The sequence below is a fragment of the Bison bison genome, unplaced genomic scaffold (assembly GCF_000754665.1).
Source record: "Bison bison bison isolate TAMUID 2011002044 unplaced genomic scaffold, Bison_UMD1.0 scf7180017864233, whole genome shotgun sequence".
In the NCBI taxonomy this organism is placed as follows: domain Eukaryota; kingdom Metazoa; phylum Chordata; class Mammalia; order Artiodactyla; family Bovidae; genus Bison; species Bison bison.
Genome location: NW_011494805.1, coordinates 5,578,479 through 5,598,913, shown reverse-complemented (window position 1 = coordinate 5,598,913; position 20,435 = coordinate 5,578,479). Strand labels below are relative to the sequence as shown.

The following is a 20,435-nucleotide window of genomic DNA, read 5'->3' as shown; positions in this document are numbered from 1 at the left end:
ACTGGTTGGATCTCCTTGCAGTCCAAGGGACTCTTAAGAGTCTTCTCCAACATCACAGTTCAAAAGCATCAATTCTTCGGTGCTCAGCCTTCTTCACAGTCCAACTCTCACATCCATACACGACTACTGGAAAAACCATAGCCTTGACTAGACGGACCTTTGTTGGCAAAGTAATGTCTCTACTTTTGAATATGCTATCTAGGTTGGACATAACTTTCCTTCCAAGGAGCAAGCGTCTTTTAATTTCATGGCTGCATTCACCATCTGCAGTGATTTTGGAGCCCCCAAAAATAAAGCCTGACACTGTTTCCACAGTTTCCCCATCTATTTCCCATGAAGTGATGGGACCCGATGCCATGATCTTCGTTTTCTGGCCAAAGCTAAATAAATGCACATTAAAAAAAACAACAACAAGTTTTGAGTTTTGTTTGTTAAAAAGCTCATTTCAAAGTAGTTTAGCTGTTGAAATATGGCTTTCTTTTCATAATAACTGTCTTGATACTTGATTACCTGTGGCAGCCATGAGAACTACACCTTGAGAACTTCCTGCTGCTGCTACTAAGTCACTTCAGTCGTGTCCGACTCTGTGCGACCCCATAGACGGCAGCCCACCAGGCTCCCCGTCCCTGGGATTCTCCAGGCAAGAACACTGGAGTGGGCTGCCATTTCCTTCTCCAACGCGTGAAAGTGAAAAGTGAAAGTGAAGTCGCTCAGTCGTGTCCGACTCTTAGCGACCCCATGGACTGCAGCCTACCAGGCTCCTCTGTCCATGGGATTTTCCAGGCAAGAGTACTGGAGTGGGGTGCCATTGCCTTCTCCGTGAGAACTTCCTACTGCAGGGAATTGACTGCCGGAGGAGCCGACGAACCGTGCGTGTTCAGACAGGCATTCTCTGATGCCCCCAAGTGGTAGGCATATTCGGAGAGCCTTAGTCCTGAGAGTCAGTGGATGCTTCTCCCCTGACTTTGTTGTTTGAGAGCAGCTAAATTTGGAGATGTGTTATGAAACAAGAGATAACTAACACAATCCCTTAAAGCCATTTATTTAGGCTAGTTTTTAGTGAACTATGTAATTATTATGGGGCTTCACTTGTGGCTCAGATGGTGAAGAGTCTGCCTGTTTTGATCCCTAGGTCAAGAAGATCCCCTGGAGAAGGAAATGGCAACCCACTCCAGTACTCTTGCCTGGAAAATCCCATGGATGGAGGAGCCTTGCTGGCTACAGTCCATGGGGTCGCGAAGAGTTGGACAGAACTGAGCAACTTCACTTAGCCAAAAGCGGCTAAATTTGGAGGTATACAATCCCTTACAGCCATTTATTTAGGCTAGTTTTTAGTAAACTGTGTAATTATTGTATATAATACATTACAATAATGATAGTTATTGAGCATTTATCAAGTTCTAGGTAGTTGTTCTAAGTGCTTTACATGAATGAAGTTATTCACAGCAACCTTATGACGTTTGTGACGCTATCATTTCAAATTCATGGATAAGGTGGGAGAACAGACAGGCTAGGTAACTTTGCTAAGGTCCTAGTGCTGGGGAGTGGTGTTAACAGGACTTGAACTTGGAAATCTACTTTCAGAGCCAAGCTTTCCCGAAGTGGCATCAAGCTGTCATCTGGGGCCGTAGTCATCTCAAGGCTCAGCTGGGGATGTGGAATCTGTTCCCGGCTTGTCATATAGCTGTCAACAGGCCTTGGTTCCTTGCTGCTTGATTTTTGGCTGGAGGCTTCCTTCCACACCACAGGAACTTATCTCATTAGTGAGTTTACAAATGAGATCACACAATATAGGGTTTCTTTTTTATCTTTTTTCCCACCCAGAAATATTAATGTATTGTAAATTTTTTTGCCATGTAACTAAACCTATTTCTAATCATCATTTTTTTCTAAAGGCTTTGGATACAATTTGTCAAGTTAAAAATGCAGAATTCTTTTGGGCAAATCATTTAAAATATTATGGAAAAACTCACTTTATCTTCTTTGATTTATGCACTAAAACTTCACTCACAGTTGGCTGTTGGCTTCTTTGATTCATTACTATTAAAAAAGGGAAAGATTTGTGTTTTTATTTGACAGCAGAGATCTTACTGGCAATTTAGTGCTATATTTTAACATTTATCTTCTTTTTGTAATTATCGAAATTCTACAAAAATGAAATACTTTTTTTCAGTGCTAAATGTAGAGCTATGCAAATTAACAGGAATGACTCACTACTATAGTGGAGGCAAAATATTTAAAGTAATTAAAAATTTCTTGCTGACTTGTCTGGATTATTATAATTTTTTTTTAATGTGTGTACCTGTTGTGATAATGAAAAATAGTCTTCCAGGGGTAGCAGGAACGTTATTCTCATCTCTAAATTTCACACAAAGGCATCCTACTTAATGGTTCTTCATTATTGGTTTTATGGAAAGAAAGCTCAGAGAGGAGTTTTGCACTGTTGGCTCCACACTTGACTGTGTATGTGAAATTGACTTAAAAGAGCCCCGTTCTAGTCCTCATTAGAAACACAGCCCCTGCACCTTGGGAAATTGGAAGTCAAGAAGATGAACACCTTCAAACTGATGTTTCAGGCATGAGTTCATTCGAGAGAAAATTAACCCCAATGAAAGTTAAGTCGCTCAGTCGCATCCGACTCTTTGCAACCCCGTGGACTGTAGCCCACCAGGCTCCTCTGTCCATGGGATTCTCCAGGCAAGAATACTGGAATGGGTTGCCATTTCCTTCTCCAGGGGATCTTCCCGACCCAGGGATCGAACCCAGCTCTCCCACATTGCAGGCAGACGCTTTAACCTCTGAGCCACCAGGGAAGCCCCAAGGGGGCTCTAAAAAGAAGGAGAAGTTGAAAAACAACAAAATTGCAGCTATTCAAAAAAAAAACAAACCCATCCCAAATGCAGCAAATTCCTCCTTTTTATCTGTTAAATACGTCCTTTGGTTTTATCTTTTTATTCTTAATCTAGGCAGGTCATAGAATTGTAGGGCTTCCCAGCACGTCACTTTTTGTGACACCCCTAATTTCTTGTGTTGCTCTCTTTCCTTTATTGACAAATACTAAAGACTGACAATAGAGAGAATAGAAAAATTTGTATTATTTTTCTGTGTTGTTTGCCAATATCATTCATGTAAGAGAGAAATGAATTTTCTCTGAACGATCTTTATTGAGCTTTTTTTTTTTTTTTTTTAAATGAAGTGTTTATTGTTCTCCTTAAAGACACTGGATATCAACTTTTTAATCGTTAGTATTTTTTTTTTTTTTTCCCATCCTGAACCCTCCTCCCTCCTCCCTCCCCATACCATCCCTCTGGGTCGTCCCAGTGCACTAGCCCCAAGCATCCATTATCGTGTATCGAACCTGGACTGGCAACTCGTTTCTTACATGATATTTTACATGTTTCAATGTCATTCTCCCAAATCTTCCCACCCTCTCCCTCTCCCATAAGACTGTTCTATACATCAGTGTCTCTTTTGCTGTTTTTGATTTGGCTTAATTCCTTATATCCTTTCAACAGCTTCCCAGGTGACTCAGTGGCAAAGAATCTGCCTGCCAATGCAGGAGATGCAGGAAGCACACATTCGATCCCTGGGTAGGGAAGATCCCCTGGAGAAGGATGGCAACCCATTCCAGTATTCTTGCCTGGAGGATACTGTAGACAGCAGAGCCTGGCGGGCTGCAGCCCCTGGGGTCTCAGAGTCCCACGTGACTGAGCACAGCACAGCAGCAGCAATAACAAAGGCTCTGTGTGGAAGGTAAGGGTATCATAACTTCCTCACAGGGACAGAGGAGCCTGATGGGCTACAGTCCACTGGGTTGCAAAGAGTCAGACAAGCACGTGCTCTTAAAACCTTTCAGTGCAATATTCCTTAGGACTGGATTACAATTTGTTGAGTATGTCTTTCACACATCAAGTTGCTTAGTTGAGAGTCTCTGTTGCCTAGGATTCCCTGTGCCCTGCTGACTCTACTTTTTGAAAGCTGGGTATAGGAGGCAACCCAGCCCTAACTGATTGGTGCAATGTATTACATATTGCTCTGAATGTTATCACCAACTATTAATGAGAATTTGTGACTTGTGGGTAATGAGTGGGAGTTGAGGATGAGGTTGGATTTTTTTCTTTAGAAACTGGAGGTTCAATGTATTTCATCCTCTTCAGAAAACACTGCTGGAGTAAACTTTAGCACCAGAACCAGATGTTAGTTAAACACCATCATCCTTCTTCAGCTGCTGTGAGTCTCACAGGAAGCCGTTCATAAGCACTAAATACATGAACATAAAAATAAAAGTTCATTTAAAATGAGCCTAATGTCTAAAACTTACTTCAACAGTTGTATTACTTCAATTAGGATAAAATACATAATTTAAATAGCTATAAATAGTTAATTAATGTGTAAACAGCATGTGATCCCCAACAACGTTTGCATGGTTTCGAAAACAATGGAGCAATTATGACAACAAAGACAAATACACACAGGGGACTGCGGGAGGATGCTACTCTACGCAACACAGGTTCTTTCCAAGGGGTTAGATTGCCTGGAAAATCCCACAGACGGAGGAGCCTGGTGGGCTCCAGTCCACGGGGTCGCTAACAGTCGGGCACAACTGAGAGACTTCACTTTCACTTTTCACTTTCATGCATTGGAGAACAAAATGGCAACCCACTCCAGCATTCTTGCCTGGAGAATCCCAGGGACGGGAGAGCCTGGTGGGCTGCCGTCTATGGGGTCGCACAGAGTCGGACGTGACTGAAGCAACTTAGCAGCAGCAGCAGCAGATAGGCCACAAGAACACACTGATGATGTGTGCTTAACATTTTGATTTCAAAGCTTGGTGAAAACCCATAAAAGTTTTGACTACGTTAAGTCATTAAATTTTGTCTCCTGCCATGGAATTTATATTTTCAACAACACTTGCAGTTATTAACAATGGTTGGTGCTTTCCAAAAGAGACCTAATCAGTGGTTTCTAATTTACTGTTTTCATTTTTAAAGGCCTTAAAAGCCAGAGATTGTATTAGCCAATTTTCAAGCAAAGTTCAGGCTGAGCAGTAGGCTCTTGATGAAGCTCTCACCGCAGGGCACCAGCTCTATGGACTGACCGCCTCTGGGAGCTGCAGGAGGCTGTCCTCGTGGCCCAGGGCCCGGATTTAGGAGCACGCTTCCTGTGCCCTGGGCAGCCGCCCGCATCCTCAGCTCACAGCTCTGGGCTCCCGAGCAGTGAGCTGGCTTCTTGAGCAGCCTCTAAATGTCTTATTTCTCTCCATCAGCGTCCCTTTCTTTCCTTTCCCATTCCACGTCTTTCGGTCTTTTGCCTATTCTGCCAATTCATTCAAAAGCCTGAAACGCAAAAGCACAGATTGTTTACTGGCTTACTGTCAACCTTCTCTCTTTGTCCCCCAGTATCTGGAGAATCCTGCAGGTTCTTTTTTGTGAAAAGTCTGTTTGTCTGGCGCTTAAGCTCCCTCTGCAGAATGGGCTCATTTTCTCTAAGCTACACCCAAGTCATATTTTAAAATTTCCTTCAAAATACAATTAGTTCTTTCGGGCAAATCCAGGACTAATTGACCCATCACAGATGTTCCCTGTTAAAACAGACTAAACGCTGTCTGAGAGTGCTCAGTCCTGTCTGACTCTTTTGTGATCCCACGGACAGCAGCCTGCCAGGCTCCTCTGTCCATGGGTTTTCCAGGCAAGAATACTGGAGTGTGTTGCCATCTCCTTCTTCAGGACGGTCGAGACCCAGGGACTGAACCCACCTCTCCTGCTTGGCAGGCAGATTCTTTACCACTGAACCGCCTGGGAGGCCCTGGGTTATCTGAAATTATAAACGAAGTGACCACTAAGAGGGCACTAAACGGGGAGACTTGGCCTCCAGTTCTGGCTCCATAACCTGTGAGGGTGTCTGATCGTCACCGAATTTCACTTCCTGTGTATCATTTATATAAACTTTATCAATATAAATCACGTAAAATCAATATATTGATATATAACCCAAACTTAAAATATCATTTATTAAAATACTTATAATGCATGCAAACACATAAAATCACTTATGAAGGTAAGAATGAAATAGACAAAACAGAAGATTATATATTATAGAATAATTATCAATTATAGCACAATTATATTATTAATTAATATTCATGTAACTATTAATATCTGAGACTCGTAGCTCAGTCAGTAAAGAATCCGTCTGCAATGCAGGAGACCCTGGTTCCATCCCTGGGTCAGGAAGATCTCCTGGAGAAGGAAATGGCAACCCACTGCAGTATTCTTGCCTGGGATATCCCATGGACACAGGAGCCTGGCTGGCTACAGTCCATGAAGTTGCAAGAGTCAGATGCGACTTAGCGACTAAACCACCACATAATTATTAATACAATTTCCCCCCACAGGTTTTATCCTGGTGTTTGCATAGTGTATTGCGCTTAGTTCTAGACACCCGGTTTTGCCCAGAGTTTTTGCGTCTCAGATGCATCACTGGGAGAGTGTAGCTCATGTCTCTTCTGGCTGTAGGAGCTGGCAGAGAGCCAGACGTGGACTAGAGTGCACAGCTAATGCAAAGGAGTACAGTGACGTTTCATACTTTAAATATTACAAGCTCTTAGAGCTTAAAAATAATGTATTTAAAGTTCATATTGTCATTCCAAATCATGACGAGACAAAGAACTGAGGAACATACACTCGCGTGACAGTATCAATTTAATATGAGTGAGCTCTGCTTTGGAGACAGGAAAAGTCCTTTAGAGGGAAGCTATACTTTATAGATATAACTTCGTATGTTCACATCCCCATTTCACAGACCAGAAAACTGAGGCTCCTGCCTTCTCCTCCACTTTGCTTTTACCACCTCTAAGTCTATTAGGGTAAGTGGTCAGTGTGGATCAAGGCAGTCTGATGTCGGCAAGGCCTTCTTCCCAGCAAGGACTCCTGGGCCGGGTGCTCCTTCCCACCTCCCTTGCGGTTCCGGTGGTAAGTGGGTGGCTACCCCCTGTGGAGTGGGCCCCTGCTCCCTGCCTTGGCCCTGGGTTGCAGCAGAGGGTCAAGGCCAAGGCCACTCCGGAGGACCCTGACCCACGGCCACGCACAGGATGCAAGCTGCCTGCTTCTGCACCAAGTTCAAGCCCCGGGGCCTCACCAGGTAAAGTGCAGTGCAGCGCTGGGGGAGCGGGAGGGCTGGAGTGGAGCTGAGAAAGGTGACCGGCGACCCAAGGCCTTGTCATTCCCCTAGACTTGCCAGAGACCTAGTGAAGTCACTCAGTCATGTCCAACTCTCTGTGACCCCATGGACTATACAGTCTGTGGAATTCTCTAGGCCAGAATACTGGGGTGGGTAGCCTTTCCCTTCTCCAGGGGATCTTCCCAACCCAGGGATGGAACCCAGGTCTCCCGCATTGCAGGCGGATTGTCTACCAGCTGAGCCACAAGGGAAGCCAGGAGCCCAAGGTCTTCTGATAAAAGGCCCCTGACCTCCCCAAAATCTCAACCCCTTGAGATGTAAATGTTCTACAACCTGAGAATGTCTTTCTCCAGGACTTGGGCCATCCTTTCTTTTGAAATACTATCATCAAGAAAAGAGCATTGAAACGTGTATATTATATGTGAAGTGGATCGCAGGTCCAGGTTCGATGGATGAGACAGAGCACTCAAAGCCGGCGCACTGGGAAGACCCAGAGGGATGCGACGGGGAAGGAGGTGGGAGGGGGTTCAGGATGGGGGGCACATGTACACCCGTGGCTGATTCATGTCTATGTGTGGCAAAAACCACCACAATATTGTAAAGTAATTAGCCTCCAATTAAAATAAATAAATAAAAAGTAGATCCTGGAAACAAAAAAAAAGAAAGAAAGAAAGATCCTGGCCTTATGAACCAGTCTCTACAGGAGTCCGGAGTCTAACTCCCGGTTTCCCTCCCCCATGGCCTCTGCGGTTGATAGTGTCCTACAACCTCGCTCCAGCCTCATACTCTCCTGCCATGTATTTCCACAGCTGTTCTTTCCCAGTACAGTAATTTTGACCCCTATTGCAGTAATCTGGAATAAAACCTTCTTTGCTCTTTTAGCCAGTGTCTCTTTGAAAAGAGTAGGGAGGGCAGAGGATAGGGAAAGTTCTAGACTAAAAGGAAGGAGGAACCACAAGGAGGAAAGGGAGGGAATCCCTTATCTCAGAGTCCAGGGGCAGGAGGAAGGTCTCCCATCCACACAGCGCCGGATAGGGGTGGGGTGCAGGGGGATTTGGTAGAGGGGGTGTTTTTGATCAGTGGCACAGCCGTGTCTGACTCTTTGTGTCCCCATGGACTGCAGCATGCCAGGCTTCCCTGTCCTTCACCACCTCCTGGAGCTTGCTCAAACTCATGTCTGTTGAGTTGAGTCAGTGATGCCATCCAACCATCTCATCCTCTGTCATCCCCTTCTCCTCCTGCCTTCAGTCTTTCCCAGCATTGGGGTCTTTTCTAATGAGTCAGGTGGTCAAAGTATTGGAGCTTCAGTTTCAGCATCAATGAATGAATAGTCCTTCCAATGAATTTTCAGGACTGATTTCCTTTAGGATTGATTGGTTTGATCTCCTTACAGTCCAAGGGACTCTCAAGAGTCTTCTCCAACACCACAGTTCAAAAGCATCCATTGTTCAGCACTCAGCTTTCTTTATAGTCAAACTCTCACATCCATACATGACTACTGGAAAAACCATAGCTTTGACTAGATGGACCTTTGTTGGCAAAGTAATGTCTCTGCTTTTTAATATGCTGTCTAGGTTGGGCATAGCTTTTCTTCCAAGGAGCAAGCGTCTTTTAATTTCGTGGCTGCATCACCATCTGCAGTGGCAGCGAGGAGGACCATGCTTTGGATACACTGGGGCTGGGGTGTGTGAAGGATCCTTGAACAGCAAAGACATCAAACCAGTCAATCTTAATGGAAATCAGCTCTGAATACTTGTTTGAAGGACTGATTCTAAAGCTGAAGCTCCAGTATTTTGGTCATCTGATGTGAACAGCTGACTCATTGGAGAAGTCCCTGATGCTGGGAAAGATTGAGGGCATAAGAAGGGGGCATCAGAGGATGAGATGGCTGGATGGCATCACTGATGCAATGGACATGAACTTGGGCAAGATCCGGGAGATGGTGAGGGTCAGGGAGGCCTGGTGTGCTGCAGCCCATGGGGACACAAAGAGTCAGACATGACTGGGTCACTGAACAACAACAACATTAGAATGTTGTGAGGTCTATTAGGTAATATACGTAAATGATGGTGCACATCTTCATGTGATATTATTGTCTTCTTAAGGTGAAGGGAATCAGTCCTGAGTGTTCATTGGCAAGACTGATGTTGAAGCTGAAACTCCAATACTTTGGCCACCTAATGCAAAGAGCTGACTCATTGGAAAGGGCCCTGATGCTGGGAAAGATTGAGGGCGGAAGGAGAAGGGGATGCCAGAGACAGAGGATGAGATGGCTGGATGGCATCATCGACTCAATGGGCATGAGTTTGAGTAAGCTCCGGGAGTTGGTGATGGATAGGGAGGCCTGGTGTGCTGCATTCCATGGGGTCACAAAGAGTTGGACTTGACTGAGCGACTGAACTGAACTGAAGGTAGACATAAGATCTAACTGATATGTAAGTAATGAGCAAGGAAGGCCAGCCAGTTGGTTGGCCTGAGAAGGAATTTGGTCAGAGTGCCCCAGGTTGGCCGAGCGGAAGATAGTCATCACGGAATCCTCTCCATTCTGCAGCGTTTGGAGGAACACAGATGTGGACGGCCCAGCTGGAGTCTAGCCCCGGGGGTTATTTGCTTGCTTCTTCACAGTGTTCTGACCAGATTCTATGCAGAGCCTTTTCCTGCTCTCCATGGGAAGTTCTGGCACAAAGATGACTTGATGATTAGTCCAGTATCCGCTAAGCTTAGAGAGGAACAGAGTTGGCTGATGCAGCTGAACTTGAATTAGAAGGGACGTGGGATCTTGTCAAGCCTGAAACGGTTGGGTGGCATATCTGGTCATCTGTAGCCAGGAGGCTCTGGTATAGTCTTTATCTACCCTTGTAACTCAGCTCCTTACAGTATGAAAGTGTCGTAGAAGGTGAGGATCTCAATACTCGAAGGACTTTAGAGACTAAGTCAAGGCTCTTCTTTAACCAGCGAGGAGTTGAGCCCCAGAAGATTAAGTGACTTGTCCAAGTTGGTGGCAGAATTAGGTCTAGAAAACAATTGTCTTTCCTCTCTCTTGTGAGCCTACAGGGAGAGATAGATGATAGAATTTAAGTCTGACTATATTCACTTTCTTCTTGGGAATTCATTACAATTGTTTCTGTCAAATAGGTATTATTGTCTTTTCCATTTTTTTTTAAAATCATGTTCAGAAAATTCCCAGTTTGTGGCAGCTGAGGTCAAAGTAATAATTTGTTTCCTGTAATCTCTGAGATGATGACCCACAAAACTACCTTTGGGGCTGTTTTGTGGGAGGCTGGGGATGGAGGGTGGGAGTGGAGCAGATGGGCTGGCCTTGTAGATGGATTCTCCCACGCCTGATTCCATTCTCAATGTTTTCAAATTACAAGTAATAATTGGAAATAAGCATTCAGTGACTGGGTCTCTTCATTCAACATTTATTGCTGTCCCTTCTGTGCCAGGCGCTACACAAGATACAGCTACACGAGTCATAAAAATAGTCACCATCCATGGCCATCAGCAGCTCATGAGCAAGGCCACCATCCATGGCCATCAGCCACTCACAAGCAAGGCCACAGCTTCCAGCTTGTTATAGGACGTTTGTTTTCTAAAACCATTTATTTCCACAACTCTAAATTTTGGCTTAAAGCTTGCTGTTTCTTCCAATGCCAAATTGCTAGCATTTTTTTTTTTTCCCTCAAATTGTTGGTATATAAAAGCCTGTAACAGTGTTGAGTAAAGCTTCTTTTATTTGAGTAAGAGTGTGGTTCCTCAGAAATGGTAATTTCTGATAGCTGATGATTAATCCCATGAGCAAATGAATTTTCCTGCAGTTTTGAGGGCAGAGTGATAAATTAGTATTTGCAAAATGCTTTCATCCACTTTAGAGGTAATGTGTTCATCTGCAAACCAACAGAATTTGAAATGCCTGTGATTATCTTCAAAATCACACTGGGAATGCATGCGAATAAAAATAACAGAGTTGGCAAGAGAAGGGGCAGAATCCATTTAAGATTGCTAAATTGCTATCTGTTTTGATAAGGTAATTGGCCAGAAAATTAAATGCACTGTATAGAACAAAGCTATTTCCTGTAAGCTGGTACAGCCAAAGGCCATTTTTATTCAGCAAGCACAGGAATACAAGGACTAAGTAAGTGGATCAAACCAAAAAGAAATTAGAGGAAGAATAAATTCAACAAAAAGAAATAAGATTATTTAAAGTCCAGGTTGATATCTGCATTTGAATCTTTGGTATTGAGTATGCATCTAAAAAAATTATCTTTTCCCTGCACCCTCCTTGAGTACATTTCGTTTGTTGAAATCCTTACTTGGGAGAAATTGCAATAAAGTGAGGAAAGCAGCGAATTATGATGCAGGTACAGACACCTGGGTTCTAGTCCTCACTCCACAGCTTAACCAATCAGCTAGCCCGATTTTCAAATGGCCTCATTGCTAAAATGAGAGATTGGATGAAATCATTCTCTAGTATTCTCTCCAGCTGTAAAATCTTGATTCTAAATCAAGCGCTTTCTCAACATTTCTTAAATAAAGACAGAAGATTAAATTCTGATAGGATTCTTAAATTTACATAGACATCAACAAAGATAACTCAAGGTGAAGAGCCCTAGCCTTTGAAATCCACTTGACTTCCTGGTCTTTCTGAGAGATGACTACTTTACACGTTACTGACACACAGATTCTGTTGGCTCCTTAAATATTGCAAGCGCAGGGGAGTCGTCGGGAAAACGATGAGAGCTGCTGGCCGCAGGGTGGTCCTGATACCACCCCACCCATCTTCTGAAAGCTGCCCTTTCAATAGCACAGCTACGTTGACTTTCTCAGTGGTCATCTGTGAAGGAGCATCTCTGGGCGAGAACTTGAGTGAAATACGAGACGTTGCTGGGACTGAGAGCTCGCAGTCAAGCAACCTGAGGAAGCCTACTGCTTGTGCCCTGCCTCCTGATACCGTTTCCTCCCTCTTTGGAGAAGTTATAACTAGGACTAAGTTTCTTTTTTATTTTCTCCACCTGGTTTAGGTGGTTGCTGTTGCAGAATGATAAACATAAAGAGTTGTAGGGAGGAGAGAAAATGCTAGATGGAGGTCCCAAAATTCTTCAAGGAAAATTTGGAGCAATACATTTGAAGGAATTAGATTTAAGTTCCATCTATTGCAACTGTATAGCCTTGGGAAATCACTTAACTTTTTAATATCACCCAGCAGGAATTTTATTGGATAAAATTTAAAAAAAGATCCTAGCACATAATAAATGCATAATTAATGGTAGTTATTGTTATTAAGATTGTTTGTCTTTCTACCAACTAATTACTTTTTATCCCTTGCCTCCATTTCAAAAGAGGATTTGGGGGGATTTTTAAAAATAATGAACACAAGTAAGTAAACTGGATGAGGGAATGTAAAGCTAGAAAAACTGACATAAAACATCGAATTAAATCATTTTGAAAATCATCACTTGAGAGGATAGCAGATTTATTTGACTTTTCTTCCAACAGATATGATATCAAGACTTTTACTGGGACCGACAGTTTCAGGAGGTGGTCAGGGTGGAGCTGAAGACCACCAAGAAACCTTTTGCAATACAAGTGATGGAAACCAGAATGAGAGAAGGCAGAGAGGTGTGTAGTCTGAGCCGCCCGTCCTATGGGGGGTTAGTCACTGTTCCATCATCCAGCTCCTGGAGATCTTTGGGGCCCGAGATCGAGTTTACATGGTGGTGGGGTTGGGTCCAGAAAGGGAGTTCTTTGATCAACTCATCTCTCAGGGATCCTTTACAGAGCAAGATGCTGTCAGAATGCCCCACGTGGTTGCTGATGGCAGGAGGTATGTGCATGCATTGAGAATAACTCAACAGGGACCTAAAGCCTGAAAAACTTACGCGATCATCCAGGAGTAGACTCAAACATTTTAATCACAGACTTTGATTTGGCACACTCTAGGAACAAAGGGGGTGACTGGACAGTGAGGATGCTCTGTGGGACCCCAGAGGACATAGCTCCCAAAGTTTTGCTGAGAAAATCCTATACCAGCACAGTTGACACGTGGACTAATCGAATATGTGTTACTTGGCAGATCCCTGTCTTTTGACGATGAAAGCCATGTGAGACTTTACAGGAAGATTCTGAAAGGCAAAGATAGTTATACAGGAGAGGTAAGAGCTCAGTTTCCTCCTATTGACTTGGTCTTGAATAGATGTTCTTTTTAAATAAATGAATAGGTTTTATTTGGGGTTGTCCGGGGTCTTTGTTGCTGCATGCGGGCTTTCTCTGGTTGCCGTGCGCAGGCTTCTTACTGAGGTGGCTGCTCGTGTTGCAGAGCACAGGCTCTGGTGCGTGGGTTTCAGTGGCTGCGGCGTGCGGGCTCAGCCGTCGTGACTTGTGGGCTCCAGAGCTCGGGCTCAGTGGCTGTGCTGCATAGGCTTCGCTACCCCGCGGCCTGCGGGATCTTCCCGAGGCAGGGTTTGAACCGGTGTCCCCTGCACTGGCAGGCAGTTGAACAGAGTTTCTCAATTTCAACACTATTGGTGTTTTCAGGGGGATGGTTCTTTACTGGAGCGGGTGGGGAGAGGTGTGGGGTATGGCTGTCCTGGGTGCAGTAGGATGCTAAGACTACCAACCAGGTACCAGGAGACACACCACTAGCAGAGCCTGCCAGATACTGGCGTCTAGTAGCTAGACTAGATACACACCTTCCCAGAGTTGTGACAATTAAAATTGTCCTCAGACATTCTTAAATGGCCCCTCTGGGGCAAAAATCACCCCTGATTGACAGCCATGTCTCAAGGTAGCAGAGGGCCTCAACGACTGAGCTGTCTGTGGCTAGCACATAACGTTGACAATTAAGTAGGTAAGTGAGTTTGCCACGTCTTCAGTCTTCATGCAGAGCCTGAGCCCCTGTGTAGATGAATGTGTACCCAGAGGCTCACAGTGATGCTTGGGTGTTTGGGGAGACATTTTCTGCCTTGATTCTAGAGGATCCAGGCCCTCTGTGAGATGCAGTGTTTTCTCAAATATTTAACCTTATAGTTTGTGTAAAATATTTATCCATTGTTTAAACTTGGAACTCCCAGTGCTTAGGAATGTGTTAACTTTTCGTTGTTTTGTTTAGGGAAGGAAGGTTGCCAATGCCCCATGTGGGAAGCCTGACAAAACAGGAAATTTACTTCTTATTGAGCAAGTGACCAAATTTATTTGACTTTTAATGATGAAAGGGATTTTTTTTTCCTCTTACGGAAAAGTATTGATAGCTTGATCGTATGTACTTAAAGTGTAACATCTATATGTATAACATCTTAAGCACAATTAAAAGTTAAATAACAAATTGAAAAATAATATTTTCTATCCTCTTGCAGATTTAATGTCTTATTGTACATGTATTTGTTTCTATACAAATTGGTAATTGAGAACTGAGATTTACACAGGGAGGTGGGAAAGGATAGGAAGAATTCACAGACAACACAAATCATGAGAAGCTTTAAAAAAACGTCTAGCTTCAGTAATGCCCAAAGAAATGCAAATGAAGACAACCGTATCTTTTCTTTGTCTTTCAAATTGATAAAAAATTTTTAAAAATGCTCAATTTTACTCATTGTTGCTAAGAGTGCTAAGAGAATAGCCCTCTTATCCACTGTTGGTAGGGGAAGAATAGTTACAGATTTCTTTTCTTTTTTTTTTTTTTTACAGATTTCTTGAAAAGTAGTTTGAAAGATACATCTAGAACAGAGACTGCAGCCATGAAATTAAAAGACACTTGCTCCTTAGAAGGAAAGCTATGGCAAACCTAGACATTGTATTAAAAATCAGAGACATCATTTTGCTGACAAACGTCCATGTAGTCAAATCTACGGCTTTTCCAGTAGTCATGTATGGATGTGAAAGTTGGACCATAAAGAAGGCTGAGAGCCAAAGAATTGTTGCTTTTGAACTGTGATACTGAAGAAGACTCTTGAGAATCCCTTTGATTACTTTACATATATTGAAGAATCCCTTTGATTACTTTACATATATTGAAGAATCCTTGCATTCTTGTGGTAAATTCCACTTGATCACATTGTATGACCCTTTAAATATGTTCTTGGATTTTGTTTGCTAGTATCTTCTTGAGGATTTTTGTGTTTATGTTCATCGGTGATACTGGCCTGTAATTTTCATTTTTTGTGGCATCTTTATCTGTATTTGGTATCAGGGTGATGATTGCCTCAGAAAAAATTTGAGAGTGTTCTTCCTTCTGCAATTTTTGGAAGATTTTGAGCATGGTAGGTACTATCTCTTCTCTAAATGTTTGATAGAATTCACCTGTGAAGCCATCTGGTCCTGGACTTTTTTGTTGGAAGATTTTAAATGACAGTTTCAATTTCAGTGCTTGTGATCTATGTGTCTATATTTTCTAATTCTTTCTGGTTCAGTCTTAGAAGACTGTACCTTTCCAAGAACTTGTCCGTTTCTTTCAGGTTGTCAGCTTTATTGGCATGTAGTTGCTATAGCAGTCGCTGGTGGTCCTTCGTATTTCCATGGTGTCGGTTATCATTTCTCCTTTCTCATTGCCCATTTTATTGAGTTCTCTCCCTTTCTTCTTGAAGAGTCTGGCTAAAGTTTATCAATTTTGTTTATCATCTCAAAAAACTAACTTTTACCGATCTTTGATATTGCTTTCTTCATTTCCATTTCATTTATTTCTGCTCTGACCTTTATGATTTCGTTCTTTCCACTGACTTTGGGTTTTCTTTGTTCTTCTTTCTCTGGTTGCTTTAGATGTAAGTTTGGATTGTTTACTTGAGATTTTTCTTGTTTCTTGAGGTGAGATTGAATTGATCTAAACTTCCCTCTTAGAACTGCTTTTGCATCCCATAGATTTTGGGTCATCATGTTTTCATTGGCATTTGTTTCTAGATATTTCTGTTTCTTTAGTTCTTTAATTTCTGCAGGAATCACCTGGTTATTTAGCTACACACTGTCTAGTTTCCATGTATTTGTGTTTTTTAAAGATTGCTTTACTGTAATTGATTTCTAATTTCATAGCATTGTGGTCAGAAAAGATGCTTGATACAACTTCAATTTTCTTAGATTTTCCAAGGCTTGATTTGTGACCCAAAACGTGGTCTATCCTGAAGAATTGAGACGAAAGTTTATTCTGTTGCTTGTGGGTGGAATGTCCTATAAATATCAATCAAACTTATCCGGTCTATTATGTTATTTAAAGATTGTGTCTCCTTGTTTATCTTCTGTCTAGATGACCCTTCAGTTGGTGTCAGCCTGCTATCAGAGTCGAACACTACTGTTGTGTTACTGCCAATTTCTTCTTTTACGGTTCTTAGCATTTGCTTTATGTATTCAGGGGTTCCTATGTTGGGTGCATAAATGTGTATAATTGTTATATCTTCTTGGATTGATCCTTTTTCAAAAATAATTTAATTTTTACATTTATTTTTTGGCTGTGCTGAGTCTCTGCTGCTGCACAGGCTTTTCTCTACTTGCAGCACATGGGCTCCTCACTTCAGCAGCTTCTCTCATTGCAGAGTACAGGCTTCAGGGCGCTTGGGTTTCAGGACCCACAGTGCATGAGCTCAGTAGGTGCAGCTCCCGGGCTCTAGAGCGCAGGCTCAGCAGTTGTGACCTACAGGCCTAGTTGCTCCATGGCACGTGGGCTCTTCCCAGATTCAGAATCTGTATCTCCTGCACAGGCAGGCAGATCCTTTACCACTGAGCCATCAGGGAAGCCCTACCCGACCCTTTTAGCTTCAGTGCTTTCTATATAAGTGAAGAGCTGAAAGCATCCTTTCTCTAATGTCAAGAGCCTCTTCAGTTCAGTCCAGTCACTCAGTCGTGTCTGACTCTTTGCGACCCCATGGACTGCAGCACGCCAGGCCTCCCTGTTCTTCACCGGTTCCCGGAGTTTGCTGAAACTCCCGTCTATTGAGTCGGTGATGCCATCCAACCATCTCATCCTCTGTCGCCCCCTTCTTCTCCTGCCCTCAATCTTTCCCAGGAATCTTTCCCATTGCTCTCAATTTCTTTTATTTCTCCAAAGCTAATAGTGCGATTTCTAATACTGAGTTTCAGTTTTCTGCCTTCTTTGTTGTTGTTTTGTACAGTTTAGCTAGTTTCTATCACAGAGGACAGAGAAATAGGCACAGATGAGGAAAGGGACAAGAAAGGAGGAAAAGGCCCACACTGTTCATGAATATTACAATGTGCTTGTAACTAACTGGATGCCTTGGATGAAAGCAAGGGGCTGTCTTTGTCTTCACATGGTTCATTGCCTCTTCACACAGGATGGTGTTTTTATTTTTAGTTTTGATGGCATATATTTGTCACAGTAATAGTAAGTGGAATAGGTCTGAGAACTTTTGGATGATTTTCATCTTCTACTCCTCTAAATGTTGTTGGTGAAATGTATCTATAAAAGAGTCACATGGTGATTCAATAGTAACCAGAACAAGAGCAACAGCAATCTAGGTAATATTTTGTACTTCAAAAATCATTTTTCACATACTTTATTACTTTGGTCCTAACAGAAAATCTTTTCTTTGATTTATATTATATATTTTCTTTTTCGATGTTTCTTATGCATTTGTCTGTGTCGGGTCTCAGTCGTGGCACGTGAGATCTTCCCTGCATCACGTGAGATGTTTCTCTGCAATGCACAGACTCTCTCGTGGGGGCACACGGGCTCCAGAGCTCTCAGGCTCAGTAGTTGTGGTGTGTGGGCTTAGTTGCTCTGTGGCAGGTGGGATCTTAGTTCCCAGACCAGGGATCGAACCTGCATCTCCTGCATTGCAAGGTGGATTCTTAACCACTGGACCCCCAGGTTGCTGCTGCTGCTGCTAAGTCGCTTCAGTCGTGTCTGACTCTGTGCGACCCCATAGACGACAGCCCACCAGGCTCCCCTGTCCCTGGGATTCTCCAGGCAAGAACACTGGAGTGGGTTGCCATTTCCTTCTCCAATGCAGGAAAGTGAAAAGTGAAAATGAAGTCGCTCAGTTGTGTCCGACTCTTTGCAACCCCACAGACTACAGCCTACCAGGCTCCTCCATCCACGGGATTTCCTAGGCAAGAGTACTGAAGTGGAGTGCCTCCCCTAAAGGCAATCTTATGAAAGAGAGTTGGTGATCCCCACTTTTCTGGTGCAGAAACCGAGACCTTGCAGTTCAGAGTTGACTGTAGCTGCTCAGCCTCTCTCATCCAGACCCACTGACCTCAGTCCCCAGCTCTCTCCGTGTTATAGCGGGTTGCCAGGCCAGTTGATGGCACTGTCTTCCTGAGGCTGAGGAGAAACGCCAGATGGGAATTTTCAGTCCGAAGAGTGGACATGGCCAACTCTCGGAAGAGAAATGATGCAGTCAGCCTCAGTGGCCGTCACGTGGGTGTGAAAGCTGCTCATGGGGCTGAATGACCTCACCAGGTGACAGCGGTCCAGAGGAGGAATCTTATTAAACCTGTGATCCCATGAACTGATCATTTTGTGTCACATTATACTATTCAAGAAGTTTGAGCATGCATGCTGTTTTTATGCATTTCTAGAATATATACATGTATGTATATTAATCTGTTTTGTTCTTTATGAAACATAGGCAAAAATAAAATTTAGATTAAGAAGATAAAAATATAGTAGACATTCTGACATTTTTTTCATTTTACTTGTTGTTTTCTAATATGCAACATGAAATCATCTTCTATATACTCTCCAGCTGTTCTTTATGGCTCAGGGATTCTGTAATTTGTAACCTGTGTTTGAATAATGAGGTTTGTCTGAAGATTTTTGTCCAGGACACCAGTTACCTTATTTTCTGCATTTTCAGTGTATATTCATTTGGTCATCTTAATGAGCTCTCCATAAATCTCATTGCACATATTTTGTATTCTTTCCAGCTTTCAGTAGCATGTCTTATTATAATGTTCCACTGAAGACAAATGGTTTAACTTTAAGTAGCCTTGAACCCAGATAAATATGTATGGATCCAGGACCAAATACATGTCTAGTCAGAATCGGAGGACGTGGCATCATGAGTCAGCCACCGACACGCTTGGTCTAGACTTGCAAGGTTTGTGTTTGATTTTCCCTGTGTTTGAGTATTTGGCAAACACATTCATTTATTTTGAGAATTTTATTTTGGGGAAAAATATTTCTCATAGGTCATCTATCTAAATAAACTGAGGGGGGAAAAAAGAAAAATAATTCCTTTACTGGTTTCTTTGATCCAAATCTTCAGAATGCTAAGAGATTGGAGGATGTAATGTTTATGTATGGAATTTGATTTTTTTTTCCCCCACAAGAACAAAGACAATAGTTTGTAGGGATTCCCTTATTTATCTTGAGATTTAAAATTTTTAAAAAATACACACCAACTAGAAATTGTTGTTTGAGATATAGCAAATATACGGGCAGTTTTCTCAATCTCTCTGCTTTGTAGATGAGGAGGGATACAAAATTGCAGTGTTTTTTTTTTTTTTTCCTAGATACATGCTCATTGGTAGGTAACACAGAAAAGGAGTTTGAGAAAAAACAACTGCCCTTTTGTCCCTGTTCTCAGAAAAGTCACTGTGGTTTTCTGCCATTGCACTGAAGTGCAAAAGCTGTAGACTTTGCCAGAATATGTCCCTGAAACCTTAAATAGCTGAATGCACATGTCGTATCTCTGCTACAGGCGGAATTGCACTTGCAGGCAGCCAACTGGCGCAGTGAGGCCTTCTGGGCTCAGAGGAAATGCACTGTGGTGGGTTCTCCCCTGAAGCCCCCTTCTCTCTCCATACTGGAGATGTAGGCGTAGTAAGTCCAGAGCAAGCTCTCTTCTTGTTGCTGTTGTTGCTTTGTTTTAATTTTTTTAATTTATTTTTTAATTGGAGGAGAATTGCTTGATAATGGTGTGTTGGTTTCTGCCATGTAACAGTGCAAATCAGCCGTAATTAGACATATATCACCTCCCCCCTGCATTTTCCTCCACTCCTGCCACCCCCCGGGTCCTCAGAGAGCGCCAGGCTGGGCTCCCTGTGTTGCACAGCACTTCCCACCGGCTGTCCGTTTTCCGAATGGTTGTGTCTACGTGTCGATGCTGCTTTCTCCCTTTTTGAATTCTCCCACTCTCTCCCTCTCCCAGTGTCCACAAGTCCGTTCCTTACATCTTCATCTCTACTCCTTCCCTGCAAGTAAATAGTTTTATCAACACCATATTTCTAGATTCCATATGTATGCGTGTGTGTGTGCTTAGTCGCTTCAGTCGCGTCCAACTCTCTGCAACCCTAGGGACCATGGCCCGCCA

The 20,435-nt window shown here is 43.0% G+C and overlaps 1 protein-coding gene across 1 annotated transcript in view; it reads left to right on the top strand.

The window, feature by feature from the left end:
• PSKH2 (protein serine kinase H2) overlaps positions 1–20,435 on the top strand; it is a 38,319-nt gene that overhangs the window by 7,096 nt on the left and 10,788 nt on the right. The window contains 6 exon segments of the mRNA XM_010846245.1: positions 12,676–12,710; positions 12,713–12,802; positions 12,805–13,028; positions 13,030–13,061; positions 13,063–13,224; positions 13,226–13,331. Coding sequence (XP_010844547.1) covers positions 12,676–12,710; positions 12,713–12,802; positions 12,805–13,028; positions 13,030–13,061; positions 13,063–13,224; positions 13,226–13,331 — 649 coding nt within the window.